The following is a 22,242-nucleotide window of genomic DNA, read 5'->3' as shown; positions in this document are numbered from 1 at the left end:
TGCCTCAGAACCTTAAAGAATGTAGTAACACACTGAAACAGAATCAAACAATTACACTGCAGAGCTACAACCACATTCCTCAATGTTATCAGACTTACACAAACATTCGGTCTGAAATAATCATTTAAATGTCAGTCAGACAGTCATTTTCCAACCCACTATATCCTAACACAGGGTCACGGGGGTCTGCTGGAGCCAATCCCAGCAAGCACAGGGCGCAAGGCAGAACAAACCCCTGGCAGAGCGCCAGCCCACCACAGGGCACGCGCACACACACACATACACACACACTAGGGACAATTTAGGATCACCAATGCACCTAACCTGCATGTCTTTGAACTGTGGGAGGAAACCGGAGCACCCGGAGGAAACCCACACAGACACAGGGAGAACATGCAAACTCCACGGAGGGAGGATCCGGGAAGCGAACCCAGGTCCCTTTTAAATGTGACTTTACTAGTCATACAGATGTGCAGATGGACAAGAAATGTTTTCAATCCCATGAGTCTAAAATCCTTTTGTCCTCTACTGTGAAGGGTCTTTCTTAGATTTAATAACATATTTATACAGTGCCTTTCCCAAGACAAAAAAGCTTGACAGATACTTCAAAGGGAACAACAGGGAAAAAAAAGCATAGAAACTGATCACATACTGTAAATACCACAGGACACAAGCACTAAATAAAGATAAATACATGAATAACAAAGTTCTGAATAAGAATAAATAAACAGGAGAAATACAAAGAAATGCTAGAAGAAAACTATAAACAAATACTACAATTTATACAAGTATACATGTAGGAGAACAAGAGTCTGGAAAACAGATTTTAATTGAATTATTAGTTTAGTCAGATACCTTAAAAAAGACCTATTGTATTCTGGAAGATTTTACTCAATGTCCTAAGCTACAAATTCCAATACAGAGTTATAGGAGACTGAAGCCTGTCCCAAGCAGCATCAAACATAAATTGGAAAGAAATTTCTAACTTGACATAATGGTAGATTGGCTGCTGCCCAGTGTGCAGTTTGTAATGGGGGGCACTGGGGTGCTACCCCCTTAAATATTTAAAAAATTCTACTTAATTAGGTAATGTGAAATAACTATGAAATAAATGTGTTCATTTGCCCAATGTGCCTCGTGTCAGTGCACATCAACATCCATTAAAAATTGTTTCCGACTTGTATTTGTTTAATTTCTATGAGGAAAAAAAAAAGAAATCTGTGTGAATACCTATATTTCCAGAGTGAAGAATGCCAGCCAAATGAGTCTATGTAAGTCCATGATCTTCTGGCAAGCAGGTGACCTGGGGCAGCCCTTTAATTGGTTGTTTTCAGATTTTTCCAGGAACACAGGTCTATGCACCCTGGACATTCCATTTATTATTGGCAGCGAATTAATATTGTTTTAGGTTTTTTTTTTTAAAGAAATGTGATTAGACAATCATCAATGTACTAGGTCATGTTAACGTCAATGGTTCACAGTTCACACCTACCTTTTAATGTTACACAACTGCAGATAAGTGAACGAGACTTTAAGAAGATGGCAACTTCAAACAGAACTTCAGAAATCTAAGAAAATTCAGTTATTTCTTTAATGAAACACCCCTTCATAAATTGTTCACTTGAAGAAAAAAAAAAAAGAAAGAACCTTAGACTGGACTGACATGACTTAAGAATTCAGCAGCAGGCAAGTGACTGAGGACGAGCTTACACACAGACTTTTTCTAGCCATTGTTTTGACAAACCGTAAGCTAACTGTAGATACAGAAAGGGTAGGTCTTTGTCTGTGTAATTTGCAAGGAGATCAATTTCTGAGATTTTTAAATTCTTGAGTTTTTAATGCTACTCAGGGTTATTTTATGTAAGTGCTCACTTCTCCAAATCATGCATTAAAAAGGTTGAGACTACTGAGGTGCCTAAACCTAAACAGCTGCCTCAATAACAAAGGGCCTTTTTTTAATAGACATTCTATAACTCTTGCAACTATAAGCATAAAATATCCATGATGAGTAATCACAGAAGCAATTCCATGCTGTACTAAGTAATGTTATTTCATAAAATAGAAACTAAATATTAATAAATACAAACAAGCAAAATTATTTGTATACAACCTGACAACACACTTAGGATACTGTGATTCAGGTAGTTTGTTACTGGTCCGTGTACTTATTGGTATTTGAAATTTCGTTTAAAAAAAATATCATTTAAAAAAGAAAAAGACATCTGATTTTCAACTTAAAAGGGAAAAACGAAAAATGCAAAAATTACTTTTTTCCTTTTGTTCTTTCGCACATCAGAAAAGAAAAATGCAAGAAACGATTACAAGAAAACACCCTTTATTTTGTCGAACCGGAAGTTTTTGTAGGTCAACAACCTGGTCAGGTAATGCGCCACTTGCAGCAAACTCTGGTCACTGTTGTGTTGACTGGACCATCATCATGACGTTGGAACAGTACTCAGACGTGATTTTAGAGATGGCAAAACAAGGCCTGTCATTGAAAATTATATCTGAGGTCTGCCATATGATCACGGAGAAAGCGAGAAGGTTTTCTGCGAGAAATGTTAGAAAGTTTTGTGCTGAGCATATCTCAGGCTATTGACTCTCTGACACACATTTGGAGATAGAGGTGACAAACTTCAAGGCCATCTATCGATGTGTTTCCCTCATTTTATTCTTTAATCAAAAATCAAAATTTGAAAATTCCTTTCATTTTTTCGTTTTTGCTTCTACAATGAAATTTCAAATACCAAAAAGTATACAGACCGTTATTCTTGTATGCATTTTAAAATCAGTCTGATGCTTTTATTCCATGCTACATTGTGCAGCTGCCTTTTTACTTTATCATATTATGCACAAAAAAAGATCTATCTACTCTGGCATATGCAAATGTGAACAAACTTGTGTGCCTTAAATGGCTGAATGTTAAAGGAGGAAAATGATGACAACAGTGGCCTTGTGCAGTGTTAGACATATCCAAAATATTGGTTTGCTTGTCACAATTTTGACAATAAAGAATTTCTGAAATGGTTAGAGAATTATTTCCAGTATGTCACAATTCTGACATTATTATATTTAAAGCTGATCTGATGATGTAGTAACTGTACATGTTTACATAATTCGTAGTGTACTATAATACTAAACATTATTCTGTATAATTACAAAACATGCAAAAACTCTCTTTTCTTTTTATACTATGTGTGTTTTATTCCCTTAGTGTGCTTTAGTAATAGGCCTACTGTTTGCTAAGATCATGCAGGTTAAGAAGGCTGAACTAAGCAAGAGCTTGAAAGAGAGAAAAACATTCACTTCACAGTGCTGTTCATGGTAGGCTATTATTGGTGTCTATAGTTTGGGTGCTATCAATCCAGTTAATTTTTTTTTTGTTTGTTTTATGCATCATTGTAATGCCATACTTTTAGTTTTCTTCTTCTAACAGCCACAAAGGAGAGATTTTATTTTTAAAAGCTGGATCTCTGAATTTGTGTGTGTGCATCTTCCAATGCTGTGTGCATTACTGATCAGGGTTTTATTGGAGGATTCCCCTCATATCAGCTGCTGATGGTCAAGTTCTTCATCTTTATTCACCCACCTAGTTTCAAATATGTCCACCCACCAACATATTTCTGGCTACACTACTACTACTACTACTACTACTACTACCAATTCTTTATATTTATATTGTGCTTTTCTCACTACTCAATGCGCTCTGTGTGAAGACAACATTACGGTTTGCATGTGTTTTTTTTCTTTTCGCCTGTGCTATTAAAGTGCTGTTTCAGTTTGTCCCCCAAAAAACTGCACCCCAGCCCAAATTTATTTTCACTAGCCGCTAATTCTCCTACCCTTGCTGACTGTTGGCAAATTAAGAAACAACAACTGTGAAGCATTTATAAAACAATAGCATGATTTATGGACACTCTCAGAATGTTAGTATTAGTCTCCTAGCTTAGAACTAAGACAGATCAGTTTACACATAACAGAAGGGCTGAACAATTAATTGATTTCAAATTGAAATCGCAATTTGAAACAATGCAATTAGCAAATGTCAAAGGCTGCGATTTAGGATATACGTTATGCAGCATGTCTGACCAATATGGCTGTCAGATTAAATGTTGCTATTCGAATGCAATTCAAAATTTATTTAAAAAAAAAAAAAGTCTTATGCAATGGCAAAAGCTGACATTCGATTGTAAAAGAACGGTTGTTTATTTTACTTGCACTAATTTTGCCATCATGCTCCATTAGGAAAACATACAGACCCCTTCAAAACTTTTCCTGCCCCACAAGTCAGACCCATCACAGTGGATAGGCCTCAGGAGGACCATGCCCACCGAATCAGACCACTAGGGCTATTCATTAATTTTTAAATTTTTTTTTAATGAGGAAAAAATGCTTTTTAACATCAAATGTACATACTGTATGTACTTGATTATAAAAGAACTGAACAGGTGATTTCTGATTGATAGGTGCCCTTCCAGGTAGTATGATCACATTTCATAATCAAACTAGCTAATCAGTACAGACAGTAACTCACTATTAACTTCAGCAGGAGGTTGTGCATATAGCCAAAGTCACCAATGTGGACTGTTAATGATGACAAAATATAGAACATCAATTTAAAAAAATTACACAACATACAGTGCACCTGGAAAGTATTCACAGCGCATCACTTTTTCCACATTTTGTTATGTTACAGCCTTATTCCAAAATGGATTAAATTCATTTTTTTCCTCAGAATTCTACACAAAACACCCCATAATGACAACGTGAAAAAAGCTTACTTGAGATTTTTGCAAATTTATTGAAAATAAAAAAAAATGAGAAAGCACATGTACATAAGTATTCATAGCCTTTGCCATGAAGCTCAAAATTGAGCTCAGGTGCATCCTGTTTCCCCTGATCATCCCTGAGATGTTTCTGCAGCTTAATTGGAGTCCACCTGTGGTAAATTCAGTTGATTGGACATGATTTGGAAAGGCACACACCTGTCTATATAAGGTCCCACAGTTGACAGGTCATGTCAGAGCACAAACCAAGCATGAAGTCAAAGGAATTGTCTGTAGACCTCCGAGACAGGATTGTCTCAAGGCACAAATCTGGGGAAGGTTACAGAAAAATTCTGCTGCTTTAAAGGTCCCAATGAGCACAGTGGCCTCCATCATCCGTAAGTGGAAGAAGTTTGAAACCACCAGGTCTCTTCCTAGAGCTGGCCGGCCATCTAAACTGAGCGATTGGGAGAGAAGGGCCTTAGTCAGGGAGGTGAGCAAGAACCCAATGGTCACTCTGTCAGAGTTCCAGAGGTCCTCTGTGGAGAGAGGAGAACCTTCCAGAAGGACAACCATCTCTGCAGCAATCCACCAATCAGGCCTGTATGGTAAAGTGGCCAGACGGAAGCCACTTCTTAGTAAAAGGCACATGGCAGCCCGCCTGGAGTTTGCCAAAAGGCACCTGAAGGACTCTCAGACCATGAGAAAGAAAATTCTCTGGTCTGATGAGACAAAGATTGAACTCTTTGGTGTGAATGCCAGGCGTCACGTTTGGAGGAAACAAGGCACCGCTCATCACCAGGCCAATACCATCCCTACAGTGAAGCATGGTGCTGGCAGCATCATGCTGTGGGGATGTTTTTCAGCGGCAGGGACTGGGAGACTAGTCAGGATAAAGGGAAAGATGAATGCAGCAATGTACAGAGACATCCTGGATGAAAACCTGCTCCAGAGCGCTCTTGACCTCAGACTGGGGCGACGGTTCATCTTTCAGCAGAACAATGACCCTAAGCACACAGCCAAGATATCAAAGGAGTGGCTTCAGGACAACTCTGTAAATGTCCTTGAGTGGCCCAGCCAAAGCCCAGACTTGAATCCGATTGAACATCTCTGGAGAGATCTTAAAATGGCTGTGCACCGACGCTTCCCATCCAACCTGATGGAGCTTGAGAGGTGCTGCAATGAGGAATGGGCGAAACTGGCCAAGGATAGGTGTGCCAAGCTTGTGGCATCATATTCAAAAAGACTTGAGGCTATAATTGCTGCCAAAGGTGCATCGACAAAGTATTGAGCAAAGGCTGTGAATACTTATGTTCATGTGATTTCTCAGTTTTTTTTATTTGTAATAAATTTGCAAAAACCTCAAGTAAACTTTTTTCATGTTGTCATTATGGGGTGTTGTGTGTAGAATTCTGAGGAAAAAAAATGAATTTAATCCATTTTGGAGTAAGGCTGTAACATAACAAAATGTGGAAAAAGTGATGCGCTGTGAATACTTTCCGGATGCACTGTAATGTAAAAGGTGGATATTGCTTTTGGTCCTTAATTACATGACTTATCCACCTGATATTTCTGCTATCAAACGGTATGAGAAAAGGTGCCAAACAGAGTTGGACTGAATAAAATGTGCCAAGTTCAATTGTAGATGATCTGGGTATGGACAATCCTAACCCAGTTGTACCGAGGAAGCTCCATATGTTTTACTTTGATCTTTCTGTGCTTAGGCAAGTGTGGGCACATATTGCATAGCAACTGCACTTATTCTTTTTCTTTATACATACTTTCTGTCTGGCTTAGCGATGCACTATTCTGATGTCTACTGTGCTATTAAAATAGTCTGCAGCACTTGAAAAATATTCTAAAGTCAGTAATGCGTTTATTGGCTGGTTTTATTACTACTTTGGAGGCCTTACCTTAATACTATTCTTCTGTTAACTCTGTTGTATGGTGTCGGAATGAGAGGTCTGCTCTGTTGAAGTGAGCTCATCTGCTGCTCAATGTGGTACCAATCTCTCATTACAAATCATCTGTTTAAAGTAGCGCTTGATTAATTAGCGTGTGAGCATCTCTGCTGTTCATTTATTTTGAAATCAATGCATTGTTAAAAAATCGGGAGTGGTCTCCCCTAGACTTTCTCATATACTCAAATATTATAAAAGTCGAATAAATCGGACTCTGTAGCTGCATGAATAAAAGGTAAAGTACCACTTCCAGTTAACGGAAATAGCCCAAAAGTTGACAGAAATCTACATTTTGTACCTAATACTTGTATGCAAAATTTGGTTGATCTAAATGAAAGCATACTCAAGTTATCGCTTTTAAATACACACACAGAGACATTAATTCCAAAAATGGTATTTTCTGACTCAGGGAGGTCTAAAACCTTGAGATTCATCAAAATCTCAACATCAAATCTTTGGACAATTACAATCTTTCCCTATACTTTATATACGAGAAAGTAAAAAGTGCATATTAATTAGTGTCCACCAATAAAAATGAAAACGCCTGCCTTAAGATTTAGTCTGGGCAACAGTGTTCTCCAGTGAGGATTAAGGCTCAGAAACCTTAACATTTCAATATTACAGCAATCTACACAAGAACAAGTCATTCAGCTCAACAAGACTTGCCAGTCTTATTCAATTAAATCTTCCAAAATAACATTGACTAGTTTTGAAAGTCCCATCTGGCTAAGTCTCTGTAAAGAAAAACCTCAATGTCTGTGCACAGTTTCCTGTGTTATTGATGAACTCATTTTAATAGTCCTAATCTACTGTACTAATTCCATTCATAATTTTAAACATATGGGCGGCACGGTGGTGCAGTGGTAGCGCTGCTGTCTCGCAGTTAGGAGACCCGGGTTCACTTCTCAGGTCCTCCCTGCGTGGAGTTTGCATGTTCTCCCCGTGTCTGCGTGGGTTTCCTCTGGGTGCTCCGGTTTCCTTCCACAGTCCAAAGACATGCAGGTTAGGTGGATTGGCGATTCTAAATTGGCCCTAGTGTGTGCTTGGTGTGTTTGTGTGTGTCCTGCGGTGGGTTGGCACCCTGCCCAGGATTGGTTCCTGCCTTGTGCCCTGTGTTGGCTGGGATTGGCTCCAGCAGACCCCCGTGACCCTGTGTTCGGATTCAGCGGGTTGGAAAATGGATGGATGGATGAATTTTAAACATTCATGTCTCATCCTAATCATCATATGCTGAAACTAAAAAGGCTCAGCTCTTTTAATCTTTCCTCATAATTCATATCCTGTAGGCTGGAATCAACCTAGTCGCTCTTCTCTGAACTTTTCCCGGCATTGCTATGTTCTTTATATAGTTTGGATACCAAAACTGTACGTTGTACTCCACATGACGCCTCACCACTGCATTATAGTGCTTCAACATAACTCCCTTTGACTTGTAATCTACACAGTGTGCTATAAAACCTAATAGCATCTGAACACTGTCTGGCAGTTGATACTGATATGAGTTCTTCTCATAAAATGTACTTTTGATTTTCATACCTCCCATTGTGTAGTCAAACATAACATTTTTACTTACTATGTGTAAAACTTTACATTTACTTAAACATTATCTGCCACAAATCTGCCTATATGCTGCCTCAAATCCCTTTAAAATGATTCAATGGATTCTAGATTATCTGCAAATCCACCTATCTTGGTAACATCTGTTGATTTAACCAGCTTGTTACTTATACTCCTACCAAAATCATCTATACATGCTAAAAATAGCAGAGACCCTAGCACCGTCCCGTGGGACACTACTCAACATCAGCCAATTCTGATATGGTTCCTCACACCATAACCCACTGTTTCCTTAGTTTGAGTCAACTTTCCGCTCGTTTAAACACAAAACCCTGAACACCCACTTCTTTTAGCCTGATGCCCAACCTCTCATACAGCAACTTATCAAACGCTTTCTGAAAGTCAAGATAAATATCATATGCTTCACATTGATGGTATCATTTTGTTGCTTCCTCATAAAATTCAAGCAGGTTGGTAAAACATGGCCTCCCTTGTCGGAATCCATGCTGACTGTTCCTTCCAATAATTTACCTGTGAGGCATACTAAGCTTACTGGCCTATAGGTGCTTGGATCTGCCCAATCACCCTTTTTATATAACAAGATAATATTTCCCATCCTTTGAAATTCCCCAGTGAATAGTAACTTCATAAAAATGTGTGTCAATATGCACTTGCTAACCTTCTTAAGAACTCGAGTATAAGTATTATCTGGTCCTGAGGATTTGTTTGATTTCAGCCTATCTAAGCAGTACTTTTCCCACTACAATTTACAAATCACTCAGTACCTTCTTAATAGTCCCTTTTACCACTGGGAGGTTAAGCACTTCATCACATGTGAAGACCTTAAAAAAAATGCAAGTTTAGATTATCTGCTATTTCACTATATTTCACTTTACTATTCATGATGCACTTCACCTCCTCCTTGACTGTTCTTTTCTGACTGAAAGAATCTCTTTGGGTCATCTTTCTCCTTATCTGCTATATTCTTCTCTAACTGCCTTTTGCCTCCCTAATATCCTTCTTAATGATTGCCCTCATGTTCTCATACTCCCTATTCTCGCTGTTTTCTCTTTTACAGTTTCTTTATTGACCCAATGCTAGTTTTTTTTTTTTTTTTAAATTTCCAACTAATTCCAAATTTAGGTAAACACTTGTCCATTGTATATAAGTACACCATTAAATGTAAAACTTTTTAAAACCTGTTCCACTGCTCCTCAACTGTCTCCACACTTAAAAGCTTTTCCTAAATAATCCTCGTTAGACTTTGCCACATTTGGTCAAATTTGCCCTACCAAAACTAAATTTGACAAATATAGTCTCTGCATCTGCACTCTTTCAAAACACAACTGTTTTTTCATTATGGTCATGAGACCCTACTAGTTTAAACATTTTGTTACCCCCAATTTTATCCCGACTATTAAAAAATACTAAATCTATTGACAGGCTTCCCACATGCTGGTGCTTTAACATACTTTGTTTAAAAAAAAATACAAAAATAAAAAGCCTCAGCTACTTGAAAGGTTAATCCAGTTAATATTCGGGTAAAGTAAGAAAAAGTGAAAACATGTTTAGGCATAAAAGATCCGGACATGAACTACTCTAGTGAAAAAGAGCCAGCATTTGTACAGAAGGTTGAAAAATAAAGAGCAGAACCAGATCTCTCAAAGACAGTTCCCGTTGTTCAAGTGGACACAGTGTTACATAGACAGTAAGTCTGACTGCAGCATATGTACATGCACAAAGCATTTAGCTATTTAAACTTTTTAGGAGTTATCTTTTCAAGCACTGAAATCTAACAATTCTCTAGTCCAATATTTCTTAAACTATAAGTGAGGACCGAAGATTTGCTAAGGACCTGTGCAGTAAAATTAATTGAGTTTGCCCACTCATGAAGTTTGTGGTGAGTGATACACCACCCTCTATTCAGAGTACTAATGATTTCAGGAGTATACAATCTTTGAGGTATCCAATAAAGATTCCATTGAAACATCATAGAGAGTGTTATGTGGACCACCAGGTGGCGCTCTGCCGCCCAAACCCGACACAGACACATGGGACAAAAATTCAGGGCACAAGATTTTTTTTTTTCCTTTTCCTGTGGGAAATGCCTTCCCCCATTTCCTATTTGTACAGCACAAATGAAACACAAGCACCATTTTTTTCCCTCTTTCTGCCTACCTCCACTCCTCCTGGCAAGCTTTGTCCTCTTCCACTCAACTCTGGCTCCCAAAGTAAGGGCTGCTGGCTCCTTTCATAAGGCACCTTGGAAGTGCTTCCAGTGCTCATCAGAGGCACCGCTGCAACCCAGGGGGGCTTCCACCTAGTGCTCCAGGGGAGGTAATGCTCTGGATACGTCCCCCCCACCCACACTCTAGTCCTTCCAGCATAGAGGAGACCCTGCCGATGCCATACACCACAGTTAGTTATTATATATCTATGCTAATGATGACATTTTCCATATCAAGATCCTGTTCAAACAAAAGGATACACATATGTGCACCTAGTATCACAGTACCCATTACCAAAGAGCACATTAGTGTCTTTTGACCAGAGTCCTATGATCTGAATGCTCATATAAAGTCAAGTGCTGAACTGTCAAATGATCACTACCAGGCAACAAATTGGCTCAGATTAATGGGAGTGCACACATGACAGACCTTGAAAACCAAAAGAGATAGTGAGAATTTGTGAACAGCTAGACGGGGTCTTGATTTGGGATTAGTTCACACAATTGGCCTAAATGATGGGGCATCCCTTACTCAGTCTTAAATATTTACATCCAGGCTAAAAACCCATTACTTTAGACTACAATATCCTAATTACAGCAGTAGATTGAAAGGCAATGCATAACACCTCCCGGTCAGTAATTTGATTATAAATAAGCAGTTTGCAATTAATATATACTGTTACAGACTCCCCACAATTTTGTTTCTGGTCTCAGTATCTTACTGAGCTGGTTGGTGGCACTACAATATTATATAACCTGCTACCCCCATCGATGAAAAATGACACTAGTAATATCAGGTGCCTTAGAATTCAACAATAAAAGAAATGAATGTGCTACTTATTACACTGTTCATGAAGCATATATACAGGATTCACAGGAGAAGGGCAGCTATTTCATTTAGGGTATCAAAACCTGTGACTCTGTCCAACTTTGACTATGACTTTTACAACTAACCATAGGTAACCAGTTTATTTTCTTCAAGAATAATATTGAATGGAGTTTTTGTTCCCCACTTCCTGGTTGATAACTGCCATATCTCAGTTATAATGTTATAGAAAAAAACACCATTACTCTTAGCTTCAAAAGCAATTTTTTCTCTTTGTAAAAATCTTCATAAAGAATGATCATGTCAGTGGGGTTTCCCCCAAAATAATTCCTTAATTCATTCACTTGGGCCATTTCCCTAGTCTTTCATTTTTGGAATAGATTTATTTTGGACCAGGATGTTTCCCAAGTGACACCATCGAATACTTTATTTTATCCTTTTCCCATTTCTGCTTATCGTGGGCTGCATCAGGAGTGGAGTATGCAGGATGAGGAGTATAGGAACCTAATCAAGGACTTTGTTAAATGGTGCGACTCAAACCACCTACAACTGAACACCAGCAAAACCAAGGAGCTAGTGGTGGATTTTAGGAGGACCAGGCTCCTCATGGACCCCGTGATCATCAGAGTTGACTGTGTGCAGAGGGTGCAGACCTATAAATACCTGGGAGTGCAGCTGGATGATAAATTGGACTGGACTGCCAATACTGATGCTCTGTGTAAGAAAGGACAGAGCCGACTATACTTCCTTAGAAGGCTGGCGTTCTTCAACATCTGCAATAAGATGCTGCAGATGTTCTGTCAGACGGTTGTGGCGAGCGCCCTCTTCTACGCGGTGGTATGCTGGGGAAGCAGCATAAAGAAGAGGGATGCCTCACGCCTGGACAAACTGGTAAGGAAGGCAGGCTCTATTGTAGGCACGGAGCTGGACAGTTTGACATCCGTGGCCGAGCACTGAGCAGGCTCATGTCAATAATGAAGAATCCACTGTATCCACTGAACAGTATCATCTCAAGACAGAAGAGCAACTTCAGCGACAGACTGCTGTTACTGTCCTGCTCCACTGACAGACTGTGGAGATCATCCCTCCCCCACACTATGTGACTCTTCAATTCCACCCGGGGGGGGGGGGGGGGTAAACGTTAAAATTATACAAAGTTATTGTCTGTCTGTTATACCTGCATTGTTATCACTCTTTATTTTAATATTGTTCTTTATCAGTATGATGCTGCTGGAGTATGTAAATTTCCCCTTGGGATTAATAAAGTATCTATCTATCTGTCTCTTTAGACAAAAGCCAAGCAAAATGACACCTTTTATTGGTAACTAAAAAGATTACAATATGCAAGCTTTGGAGGCAACTCAGGCCCCTTTTTCAGGCAAGATGTTATACAGAAACTGGAGCTCCCTGTGTTTATATACACACTCTAGGACAAGAAACAATATTGGTAAATCTTTAAATGAGAAATTTTAAATGTAAAAAATTAATAGGCATTAACCCTAGCCTGAATGAATCTAAAACAGTACAACACCCTAGTACTATATATCTATATCTTTGTAAAACTCCTATAACTATAATGATGCTAGGGCTGTGAGATCAAATTTCGCCATTCAATTATAATTTGAATTTATTTAAAAAAAGGTCATATTCAAAGGCAAATGCTGACATTCAATTGTAAAAGAACAGTTTATTAAATCTGCACTGATTTTTGGGATAAAGTTAATCCAGATGAGCAAATTTACAGTATTTTACAGATCTGTTTTTGCACTTCGTCTCCGTGATCAGCAATTTTTGTCACTTTGAATGGTTAGCTTCTTATCTGAATTAGTAAAACTTATAGCCAAACCCCTTCACAAAGTACTTTTTCTATTTTCTTTTTCCTGTCTCACTGATTCTGTCTCATTCACTCTTAATCCATTGATCTATTTAATGTTAATGTTTTTTTTGCTGTTGGTGTTTGGTCTTACTGTGGTCCTCACTGTGGACATTACCATAATAATAAAATATTAAAAAAGCACATAAAAATGTACATGTGGTGTCCAGAATCATTAACAATCATTAACCATTAAGAAAATATTCAAATATATTCAGATTTAATTTGAATATTCAAACCTTATTTTTGTCTGACAGCCCTAAATGAGGCAGAACTACAGTTACTTTGCCAGTCTGCACAAAAACTTATTGTACCCTACTTTCACTGAAGAGCAAGCCTCCAAAATATGTAAACTCCCCTTCAGGGGGAAAGCAAGAGGGTCTTCCTGTATTTTCCATGTGTGATCTATTACCTTTTTACTTTTATTTTCTTATTCCCCATCATGCTTTGATATTCAAACATTTACATTTAAAAAAAAGCACATTTGATCACAAATAATATATACTTACATCGTTGCATTTGCTTGCTGTATTCAGACATGTTTTCGGGTCTTATTGACCTTAAGAATTTAATGTAATCATCACTATGGTACTTTGTCATTTCTTCAGCTGTAGCTTTATGTGGTCTCTATAAAAAGAAAATGGATTTACCAAAGCAAAAATTGTATAAACAGTAGCTCATTCTAAGACAAAATATACACTTACATAGATTTCCATTTTCCTATAAAGACCATAATTCAGAAGGAGATTGTGAGTCATACGGATTCTGTGAGGTTTCATTGGATGACCTTGTCCATAATAGTAGTTACCAATGTCACCTAAATTAAAAAAAAGAAAAAAATCACGACAATTATAGTGAACTTGTACTTACTATTTAGCAATAGCCTCAAAAAACTTGAACATTAACTTTACATGCATTAAGAAAATCTAAAAAAAAAAAAAAAAAAAAAAAAAAAAAAAAAAAAACAGTACTTATAATACATATAATTTTGCGATGCAACATTTTGGGGAAAAAAGTCACATCTGGAATGACCAAATGCAAACTCCAATTATAAAAAACATTTTACACTTAAATTGTTAATCTGTGAATAATGCATAATGTTACATCTATATATAGCAATAATTGCTTTGCCCTTAATCCTTTTGCTAACTCTGTTGAATGGCTCATATTCATCAAATTCCCAGTTGATTTTGATGGTCCATGGGCTATGTCTTACACTGTCATGGTACAGGATTGGAAGCAAGTGCTCATTTCTGTAAACAAATTATTACACACCATCTTTAAGATATTTACAAAAACAGATATAAACAATTTAAACATTTCAATATTTTATTGAATTCAATCTATTTAATTACATGAATAGCCTAGCTAATAGGGTTGTCATGATGCAGATACTCCCAAATTGGACACAATATTTGAAAAGTATACAGTATATATATATTCACTACTGGCTTTTACTTACCATAGGTGTGAGAGTGAGGAATACATTCAAATATGTACACATGTTTTGGTTATATTTATCTGTATAAAGATAGCTAAATTCATTTTGAGGGAGTGCACTTGTTTAAAAGCCTTCGAGATTCAATATGTTACAAAAGTGAATAAAATGCTAATAAGAACAGTGGTGCAGTCTTTTGTAAACATTGTGAAACTGGATTTTCTTCCGACTACAAATTAATGACCTTGCAGCCTATAAATCGAAACTCTGAGGTCTGAGACTTCTTACGCAAAAAAGCTTTGAGAGGTTTCCATGAAAATTTTAGATACTGATCAAATCCACAGTAATAGCCTAGTTACTGTAAACATGTTTTCTTTCTAACAATGACTGTTTGCACCAAATGCAATCATTTCAAACAATAGCCAGCTACACTTCTCTTACAAGCAACAAGACTTTAAATGTACCAGCTGGTATTACAGTACGTGTGAACTTTACGTGTGTGTTTGTCTTCTTAAGGGAAAAAAATGAAGTCTTACATGAGAGTAAATTGCTTAAGGCTTTATTTTTAACAAACACAGGGTGCATTTATTTACTGAAATTCAGTGTTATATGGTTGTTTCATGTTAGCTTTAAAAAAAAAAAAAAAAAAATTTAAAGACCATTGGTCCAACAATACAAATTTTATATGAGAGATAGATTAGATAGATTTACTAGCTGCCCATGGCTACACCCATGTAGTAGTGAAACAAGACAAACATTAACTTTCAATAAACAAACAGGTATCACTAGCTAAGCGGAGGCAAGGTACGCTCCAAAACGTGGCCAGAGGTAGACCAACTCGAATGGAGGCTGGTGCGTGAGTGAGGAGGGCCCCTCCCAGCTCCCCACTCCTGATGTCACGCTTACCCCTACCCTCGGTCTCTGTCTCAGATTAGCGCAAATGTATCATTCCTGCATGATGAGGAAATCACAAAATCAACAGGAATGTTCAAGCAAATTATAGAAAAAAACCTGATCTAAATCCATTAAGTAGTTCTTTCGTGAAAAGCAGACAGGCATACTGACAGACAGACGTTGGATTGTGTATATACAGGGCGAGTCAAAATTACCTTAACACTAATGGTACTGCTATGTATATACTTTTATACAATTTTTGTGGCCAATTTATGTTCCACATATGGTATATGTGTCGAACATGATGGTGAACAGGTTGAGACATTCCTGTAAAACATCTTGCACATATGAAGTATGTTTTGTGAATAAATTACTTCTTCCATTCAAATGTTAACATAATTTTGACTCACCCTTTCAACATGCAGAACACAGGAAAAATAATTTTAAAAATGTATGGACATTCCCACAGTGCATTAAGCTGGTCTGAAAATTAGACTCAAAATTATTTTTTCACATTTGAGAGGTTTTCTGGTCAAACCCTGATGCAGTTTCTTGTTCGTTTATAACCTTTTGAAGAGCCCTGTGTAGGTATCTAAACATGGAAAAAATTTTCAGCAGGCTGTATCAATTAGACATATGTTTTCTAAAAGCCTAAACATTGCAAAGCCAAGAACGCAAAATATATATATATTTATTTGCATTTTGGATATTGTTACGTACCAGTATGCAAAATTTGAGCCTGCTAGGTGATTTAGTTCTAGAGATATCCATCCATCCATCCATTTTCCAACCCGCTGAATCCGAACACAGGGTCATGGGGGTCTGCTGGAGCCAATCCCAGCCAACACAGGGCACAAGGCAGGAACCAATCCCGGGCAGGGTGCCAACCCACCGCAGGACACACAAACACACACTAGGGCCAATTTAGAATCGCCAGTCCACCTAACCTGCACGTCTTTGGACTGTGGGAGGAAACCGGAGCGCCCAGAGGAAACCCACGCAGACATGGGGAGAACATGCAAACTCCACACAGAGAGGACCCGGGAAGCGAACCCAGGTCCCCAGGTCTCCCAACTGCGAGGCAGCAGCGCTACCCACTGCGCCATCGTGCCGCCCTCTAGAGATATCGTCTTGTTAAATTGATGAAAAAATAAAGCAGTGTCAAAGTTGACACACCTCTCCCCTCACAAAACTGGCTGTATCTTAGGAAGTATAATGGACATCTGGATTATGCAACACTAGCCATGTGAATATTTTGTTTTTTTCCCCATGGATGTTTTTCATGAGAATATACAGTATATATTTTTTTGTTAGACACTTGATGAACTTTTTAGAAATTAAGCATTGTTTCAGATAAGCACATTACAGAAAAACAACAAGACAGCTTGTAATTATGAGAAACATTTAATTTTCTTCAATGCTGTATGTATTATGGATAAATATTTTCTTTGCACATTTTATTGGTTTTAAGAGAACTTTATTATAGTATATTTATGGTCACTGAACAATAAGCCTACAGAATTTCTTTCTGTTAATAAAAAAAATTAACAGGTAACCCCCGTGGTCTATAGTTTAATTATAAAAATGCAAAAGTAAACAGTTTAATATAGAAAAATAAGGCTTTTCCACATCTGGTTATGCAGGAGCTTAGTATAAATGGTTTTTTATATATATACAGTAATCCCTCGCTATATCGCGCTTCGCCTTTCGCGGCTTCACTCCATCGCGGATTTTATATGTAAGCATATTTAAATATATATCGCGGATTTTTCGCTGCTTCGCGGGTTTCTGCGGACAATGGGTCTTTTAATTTCTGGTACATGCTTCCTCAGTTGGTTTGCCCAGTTGATTTCATACATGGGACGCTATTGGCAGATGGCTGAGAAGCTACCCAACTTACTTTTCTTTCTCTCTCTCTCTTGCGCTGACTATCTGTGATCCTGACGTAGGGGGTGTGAGCAGGGGGGCTGTTCGCACACCTAGACGATACGGACGCTCGTCTAAAAATGCTGAAAGATTATCTTCACGTTGCTACCTTCTGTGTGCAGCTTTTAAGTATGCTGCACGGTGCTTCGCATACTTAAAAGCTCAAAGAGCACATATTGATTTCTCTCTCTCTCTCTCCCTCTCCCCCTCACGGAGGGGGTGTGAACTGCCACCTTCAACATCTTTGTGCTGCGGTGCTTCACATACTTACAAGCCAAACAGCCCTAATGAATTGTTTGCTCCTTTGAAGAGAAAGATATGTTTGCATTCTTTTAATTGTGAGACGGAACTGTCATCTCTTTCTTGTCATGGAGCACAGTTTAAACTTTTGAAAAAGAGACAAATGTTTGTTTGCAGTGTTTGAATAACGTTCCTGTCTCTCTACAACCTCCTGTGTTTCTGCGCAAATCTGTGACCCAAGCATGACAATATAAAAATAACCATATAAACATATGGTTTCTACTTCGCGGATTTTCTTATTTTGCGGGTGGCTCTGGAACGCAACCCCCGCGATGGAGGAGGGATTACTGTGTATATATATATATATATATATATACTAGCAAAATACCCGCGCTTCGCAGCGGAGAAGTAGTGTGTTAAAGAGGTAATGAAAAAATAAAGGAAACATTTTAAAAATAACGTAACATGATTGTCAATGTAATTGTGTTGTCATTGTTATGAGTGTTGCTGTCATATATATATACATATACACACACATATACACACATATACAGATATATTATATATACATATACACATAATTTTTTATATATATATTTTTTTTATATATATATATATATATATATATATATATATATATATATATATATATATATATATATATATATATATACACACATACATACATACACATACACACATAGATGCACTTACAATAACATAGAAATCAATATAAACAACATTAACATCATTATCATATGAGAATATGAAGTAATATATAAGAAGCACATTTCATATAAATATAAATTATTAAACAGTAAAATCTTCTTCAATAATTTGCTACCGTGGCTTTTCGTTGGTCTGTCCAGGATTTTAAATCACATGTAGCTTGCAAACCGTTTCACGTATTGACTTGAAATGTGGTACACATATAATACGTCACGTCTGCTATCCGCTTTATGGGTGATGAATGTATTACTCTTTTTATGTTTATTTTATTTTAGAATCAACTCCTATCTGCGCACACCAGGGCGGCCGTGGGCAGATGCGTATGGTGTATTCACTGCATGTTATCGTGCATTGCGCTGTCACTGGTATTTTCATAAAAGAATTTGAACAACATAAGAAGCGTATAAATTATTAAACAGTAAAACATTAACATTTAAGAAGTAAAGTTACATTGAGTACTACTGCAGTGCCTTCGGGTATACCTCATTTTTTCTTTGCCCATTACATGCTTAAATGTATAAATTTTTTGGTGTACCTACCCGAGAACACGCGACATATAACCGACCGTGGGAGAAGCATGGATTTTAAACACGCGTTGAGTTCATCTGCTGGTCTCCCTCGTGGAATAACTGGTAATGTTTGAGTAAAACGTACAGCGAGTAAAACGACATTACCTCCTTTTTTTTTTTTTACGATCTCTGAGATCTTGCTTTTTTCGGTTCAAGGCTTCATTAGCTCTTTTATGTTCAATGTTGTACTTAATAAGTACTAATTATCCCAAACCATCATCTTTGAATGTTGCAAGACTTTCGCCTTGTATGTACATCGGGGTAATTACATTCATTGCATTCCTAGTCTGAATCACAATCTGATTGTATGGGTGGTTACCTGGCACTGTAGGGTTGCCACCCGTCCTTTAAAATACGGAATCGTGCCGCGTTTGAGAATGAAATTGCGCGTCCCGTTTTGAATCAATACTGGACGGGATTTATCCCGTATTTTTTTTATCATTTTTTTTTTTAAAGCAGCGTCTCATGCAAATCATCCCACACGCATTTTATGAAGATGCCTCCTTTCCTACTTTTGATTGGGTAATACTTGATGTCATCGTTAGTTTGATTGGTGTTTTTAACTGTCCAGTGAGGAGGGCGTGTCTTTTAAGTACAGTCTGCAAAGTGTTGGCACTGACATGTTGCGTCAGCGGCATAGTTGAAGCCCCTAACGTTGCGGTCAGCAAGTCGGCTAACATCCGCCATGTGCCGTCTTTCAGTTGCGAGAAGCAGATCATAGAATGGTTGAAACTGTTGCCCCTAACGTTGCGCCACGGCGTGTGCTTCGTTTATACCTCGTGTCTTCTCATTAAACTTTTATCTCGCGAATATGTTATTGCAATCCGCAGCGGGAGCGTTTCTATTAACTTAATTTAAAGTTACGTTTTACACCGTGCTTTGTTTCCCTTATGAACATGCTTGTATGCTTAACTCGCTCCGTTCTCAATTGTTTAATTTTTTGCTCTTCGCTGTTTGCGGCTGTTCCTCCATTTCCCCCTACTTCGTTCTTTTATCTCGCGAATATGTTATTGCAATCCTTAACGGGAGCGTTTCAATAAACTGATTGAAAATAGTTTTGCATTTACCTTTTTAGTAAAAGGCGAGCTTTTAAGCCTGAGAAATCACCCCGTAAATGCACACGTTTAATTGGACATGTGTTAATATGTATGGTTACACAGTATTAAAAGACAGTGAACAACGTCAGTTACCTTTCTTCCCGCGTTTGATAAAAGGTGAGCTTTTAAGCCTGAGAAATCACCCCGTAAATGCACACGTTTAATTGCACATGTGTTAATATGTATGCTCACACAGTATTAAAAGACAGTCAAAAATTAACGTAATTTACCTTCGTTCCCGCGTGTGACTCGTGCTGTAAATGTCTTCCTTGTTTTTAGTTCACGTGATTACGTAGGAGGCGTGACGACGCGATACGTGACTCCGCCTCCTCCATTACAGTGTATGGACAAAAAATATGTTCCAGTTATGACCATTACGCTTTGAATTTCGAAATGAAACCTGCCTAACTTTTGTAAGTAAGCTGTAAGGAATGAGCCTGCCAAATTTCAGCCTTCCACCTACACGGGAAGTTGGAGAATTAGTGATGAGTGAGTCAGTGAGTCAGTCAGTCAGTGAGGGCTTTGCCTTCTATTATTATAGATTATATATATATATATATATATATATATATATATATATATATATATATATATATATATATATATATATATATATATATATAAAGAAATAAAAAATTGGAACTGACAGCTGAATTAACCTTATTAGCACCCACAGCCTCTGCGTAGAGCAGCAGCAACAAGCACCTATTGGGCTCACATCCGCCACCTTTGGTGCGGCACGGTACTGCCTGCCTCACTTTGTGCCTTTTCACTGCAGTTTTATGTCCAATCAGCAAGACTAAATAGGTCATACACATTCAATAAAGATATTAGCCAGACTGTGGAAAGTCAGGTTGTGTAATAAACGTGTCTGCAAACATTATATTGGCGGCATACAGAGAGACAGCAACAGGCACGTGCCAATTGCATGTATCAACCCAGTGTGGGGGGAGAGCACAGTCCGAGGTGAAGTGAGGCTCGTCGCTGCCACACATTGCATTTCTGACTATAAAAATGGTCAAAATTATTGAAATCATACAGAAAACAAATTTATAGCACAGACCAGTGGGAAAATGTATGTTATCATTATTAGTTTTTTTACTTTTCATAATGACATAATCCCCTGACCACACGTCCCTGGTTCTCAGATAAGAAACTGAAGTGTCTCAAAAACTTCACACTGGTCTTTATTGAAACTTGATTCCAAAAAAATCCAATTTCTTGATCATGGACTCGATTTTGTAATTTGTCCTTTTTTTGGTGTTTTCCGCCATTCCCAATATTATTTTCACGTACCCCCAACCACAGGTTGTGAACCGCTGCTTTATGGCATTCCTAATGCAAGACCCAATGCAGTCAAGACCTAAGCAACTGCTGCACTAATGGGGATTTCTTGTGCCATTTTTTTTTTTTGCTTTTGGAGTATAATCAGAGCCTCTATTGACTCCGAAGATCGAGAGACTAAGTGAGGAGTCTGAATGTCTGGACTTGCGAGTGTCCTGGATAATAACCAAGATCCAGGCCTTTAATGACCTCTTGGGCACAGCTATCAGCAGTGTGTGTCTGCGGAGAGTGTGTCGACCTTGTCGAGAGGTTTACTTACCTTGGCAGTGACATTCATGTCTCTGGTGACTCTTCCTATGAACTCAGTAGACGGACTGGGAGAGCATATGGGGTCATGAGGTCGCTGGAAAGGGGTGTGTGGCGCTCCCGATATCTATGCAAAAGGACAAAAGTCTTTAGAGTCCTGGTGCTTCCTGTCTTGCTATACAGTTGAGAGACATGGACGCTATCCAGTGACCTGAGACAAAGACTGGACTGCTTTGGTACTGTGTCCCTCCGGAAAATCCTTGGGTACCATTGGTTTGACTTTATGTCGAATGAGCAGTTGCTCATGGAGTCCCGAATGAGGCACATTACCTGCATTGTGAGGGAGCGTCAGTCATGGCACTACAGCCATGTGGCGCGTTTCCCCGAGGACGATCCAGCTCGTAAGATCCTCATTGTTGGGGACCCGAGTGGCTGGACCAGGCCAAGGGTCATTTCTGGAGGGTGGGACTGGACCGCGTATCTGTCTGGGGGGTTGCCAGCCGGGATCCAGAGTTGTTTCGTCATGTAGTAGGTGCAGCAACACACTGT

The 22,242-nt window shown here is 38.3% G+C and overlaps 1 protein-coding gene across 1 annotated transcript in view; it reads right to left on the bottom strand.

The window, feature by feature from the left end:
• LOC114648503 (histone deacetylase 2) overlaps positions 1–22,242 on the bottom strand; it is a 93,902-nt gene that overhangs the window by 59,761 nt on the left and 11,899 nt on the right. The window contains exons 2-3 of the mRNA XM_028797577.2: positions 13,915–14,027; positions 13,720–13,837 (exon numbers count right to left, since the gene is read on the bottom strand). Of these exons, the coding sequence (XP_028653410.1) occupies positions 13,720–13,837; positions 13,915–14,027 (231 nt within the window). The remainder of the gene's footprint in view (positions 1–13,719; positions 13,838–13,914; positions 14,028–22,242) is intronic.

This window comes from Erpetoichthys calabaricus, chromosome 3, assembly GCF_900747795.2.
Source record: "Erpetoichthys calabaricus chromosome 3, fErpCal1.3, whole genome shotgun sequence".
NCBI lineage: Eukaryota > Metazoa > Chordata > Cladistia > Polypteriformes > Polypteridae > Erpetoichthys > Erpetoichthys calabaricus.
Note: the sequence above shows the minus strand (reverse complement) of the source record. Positions and strands in the feature narration are given on the sequence as shown.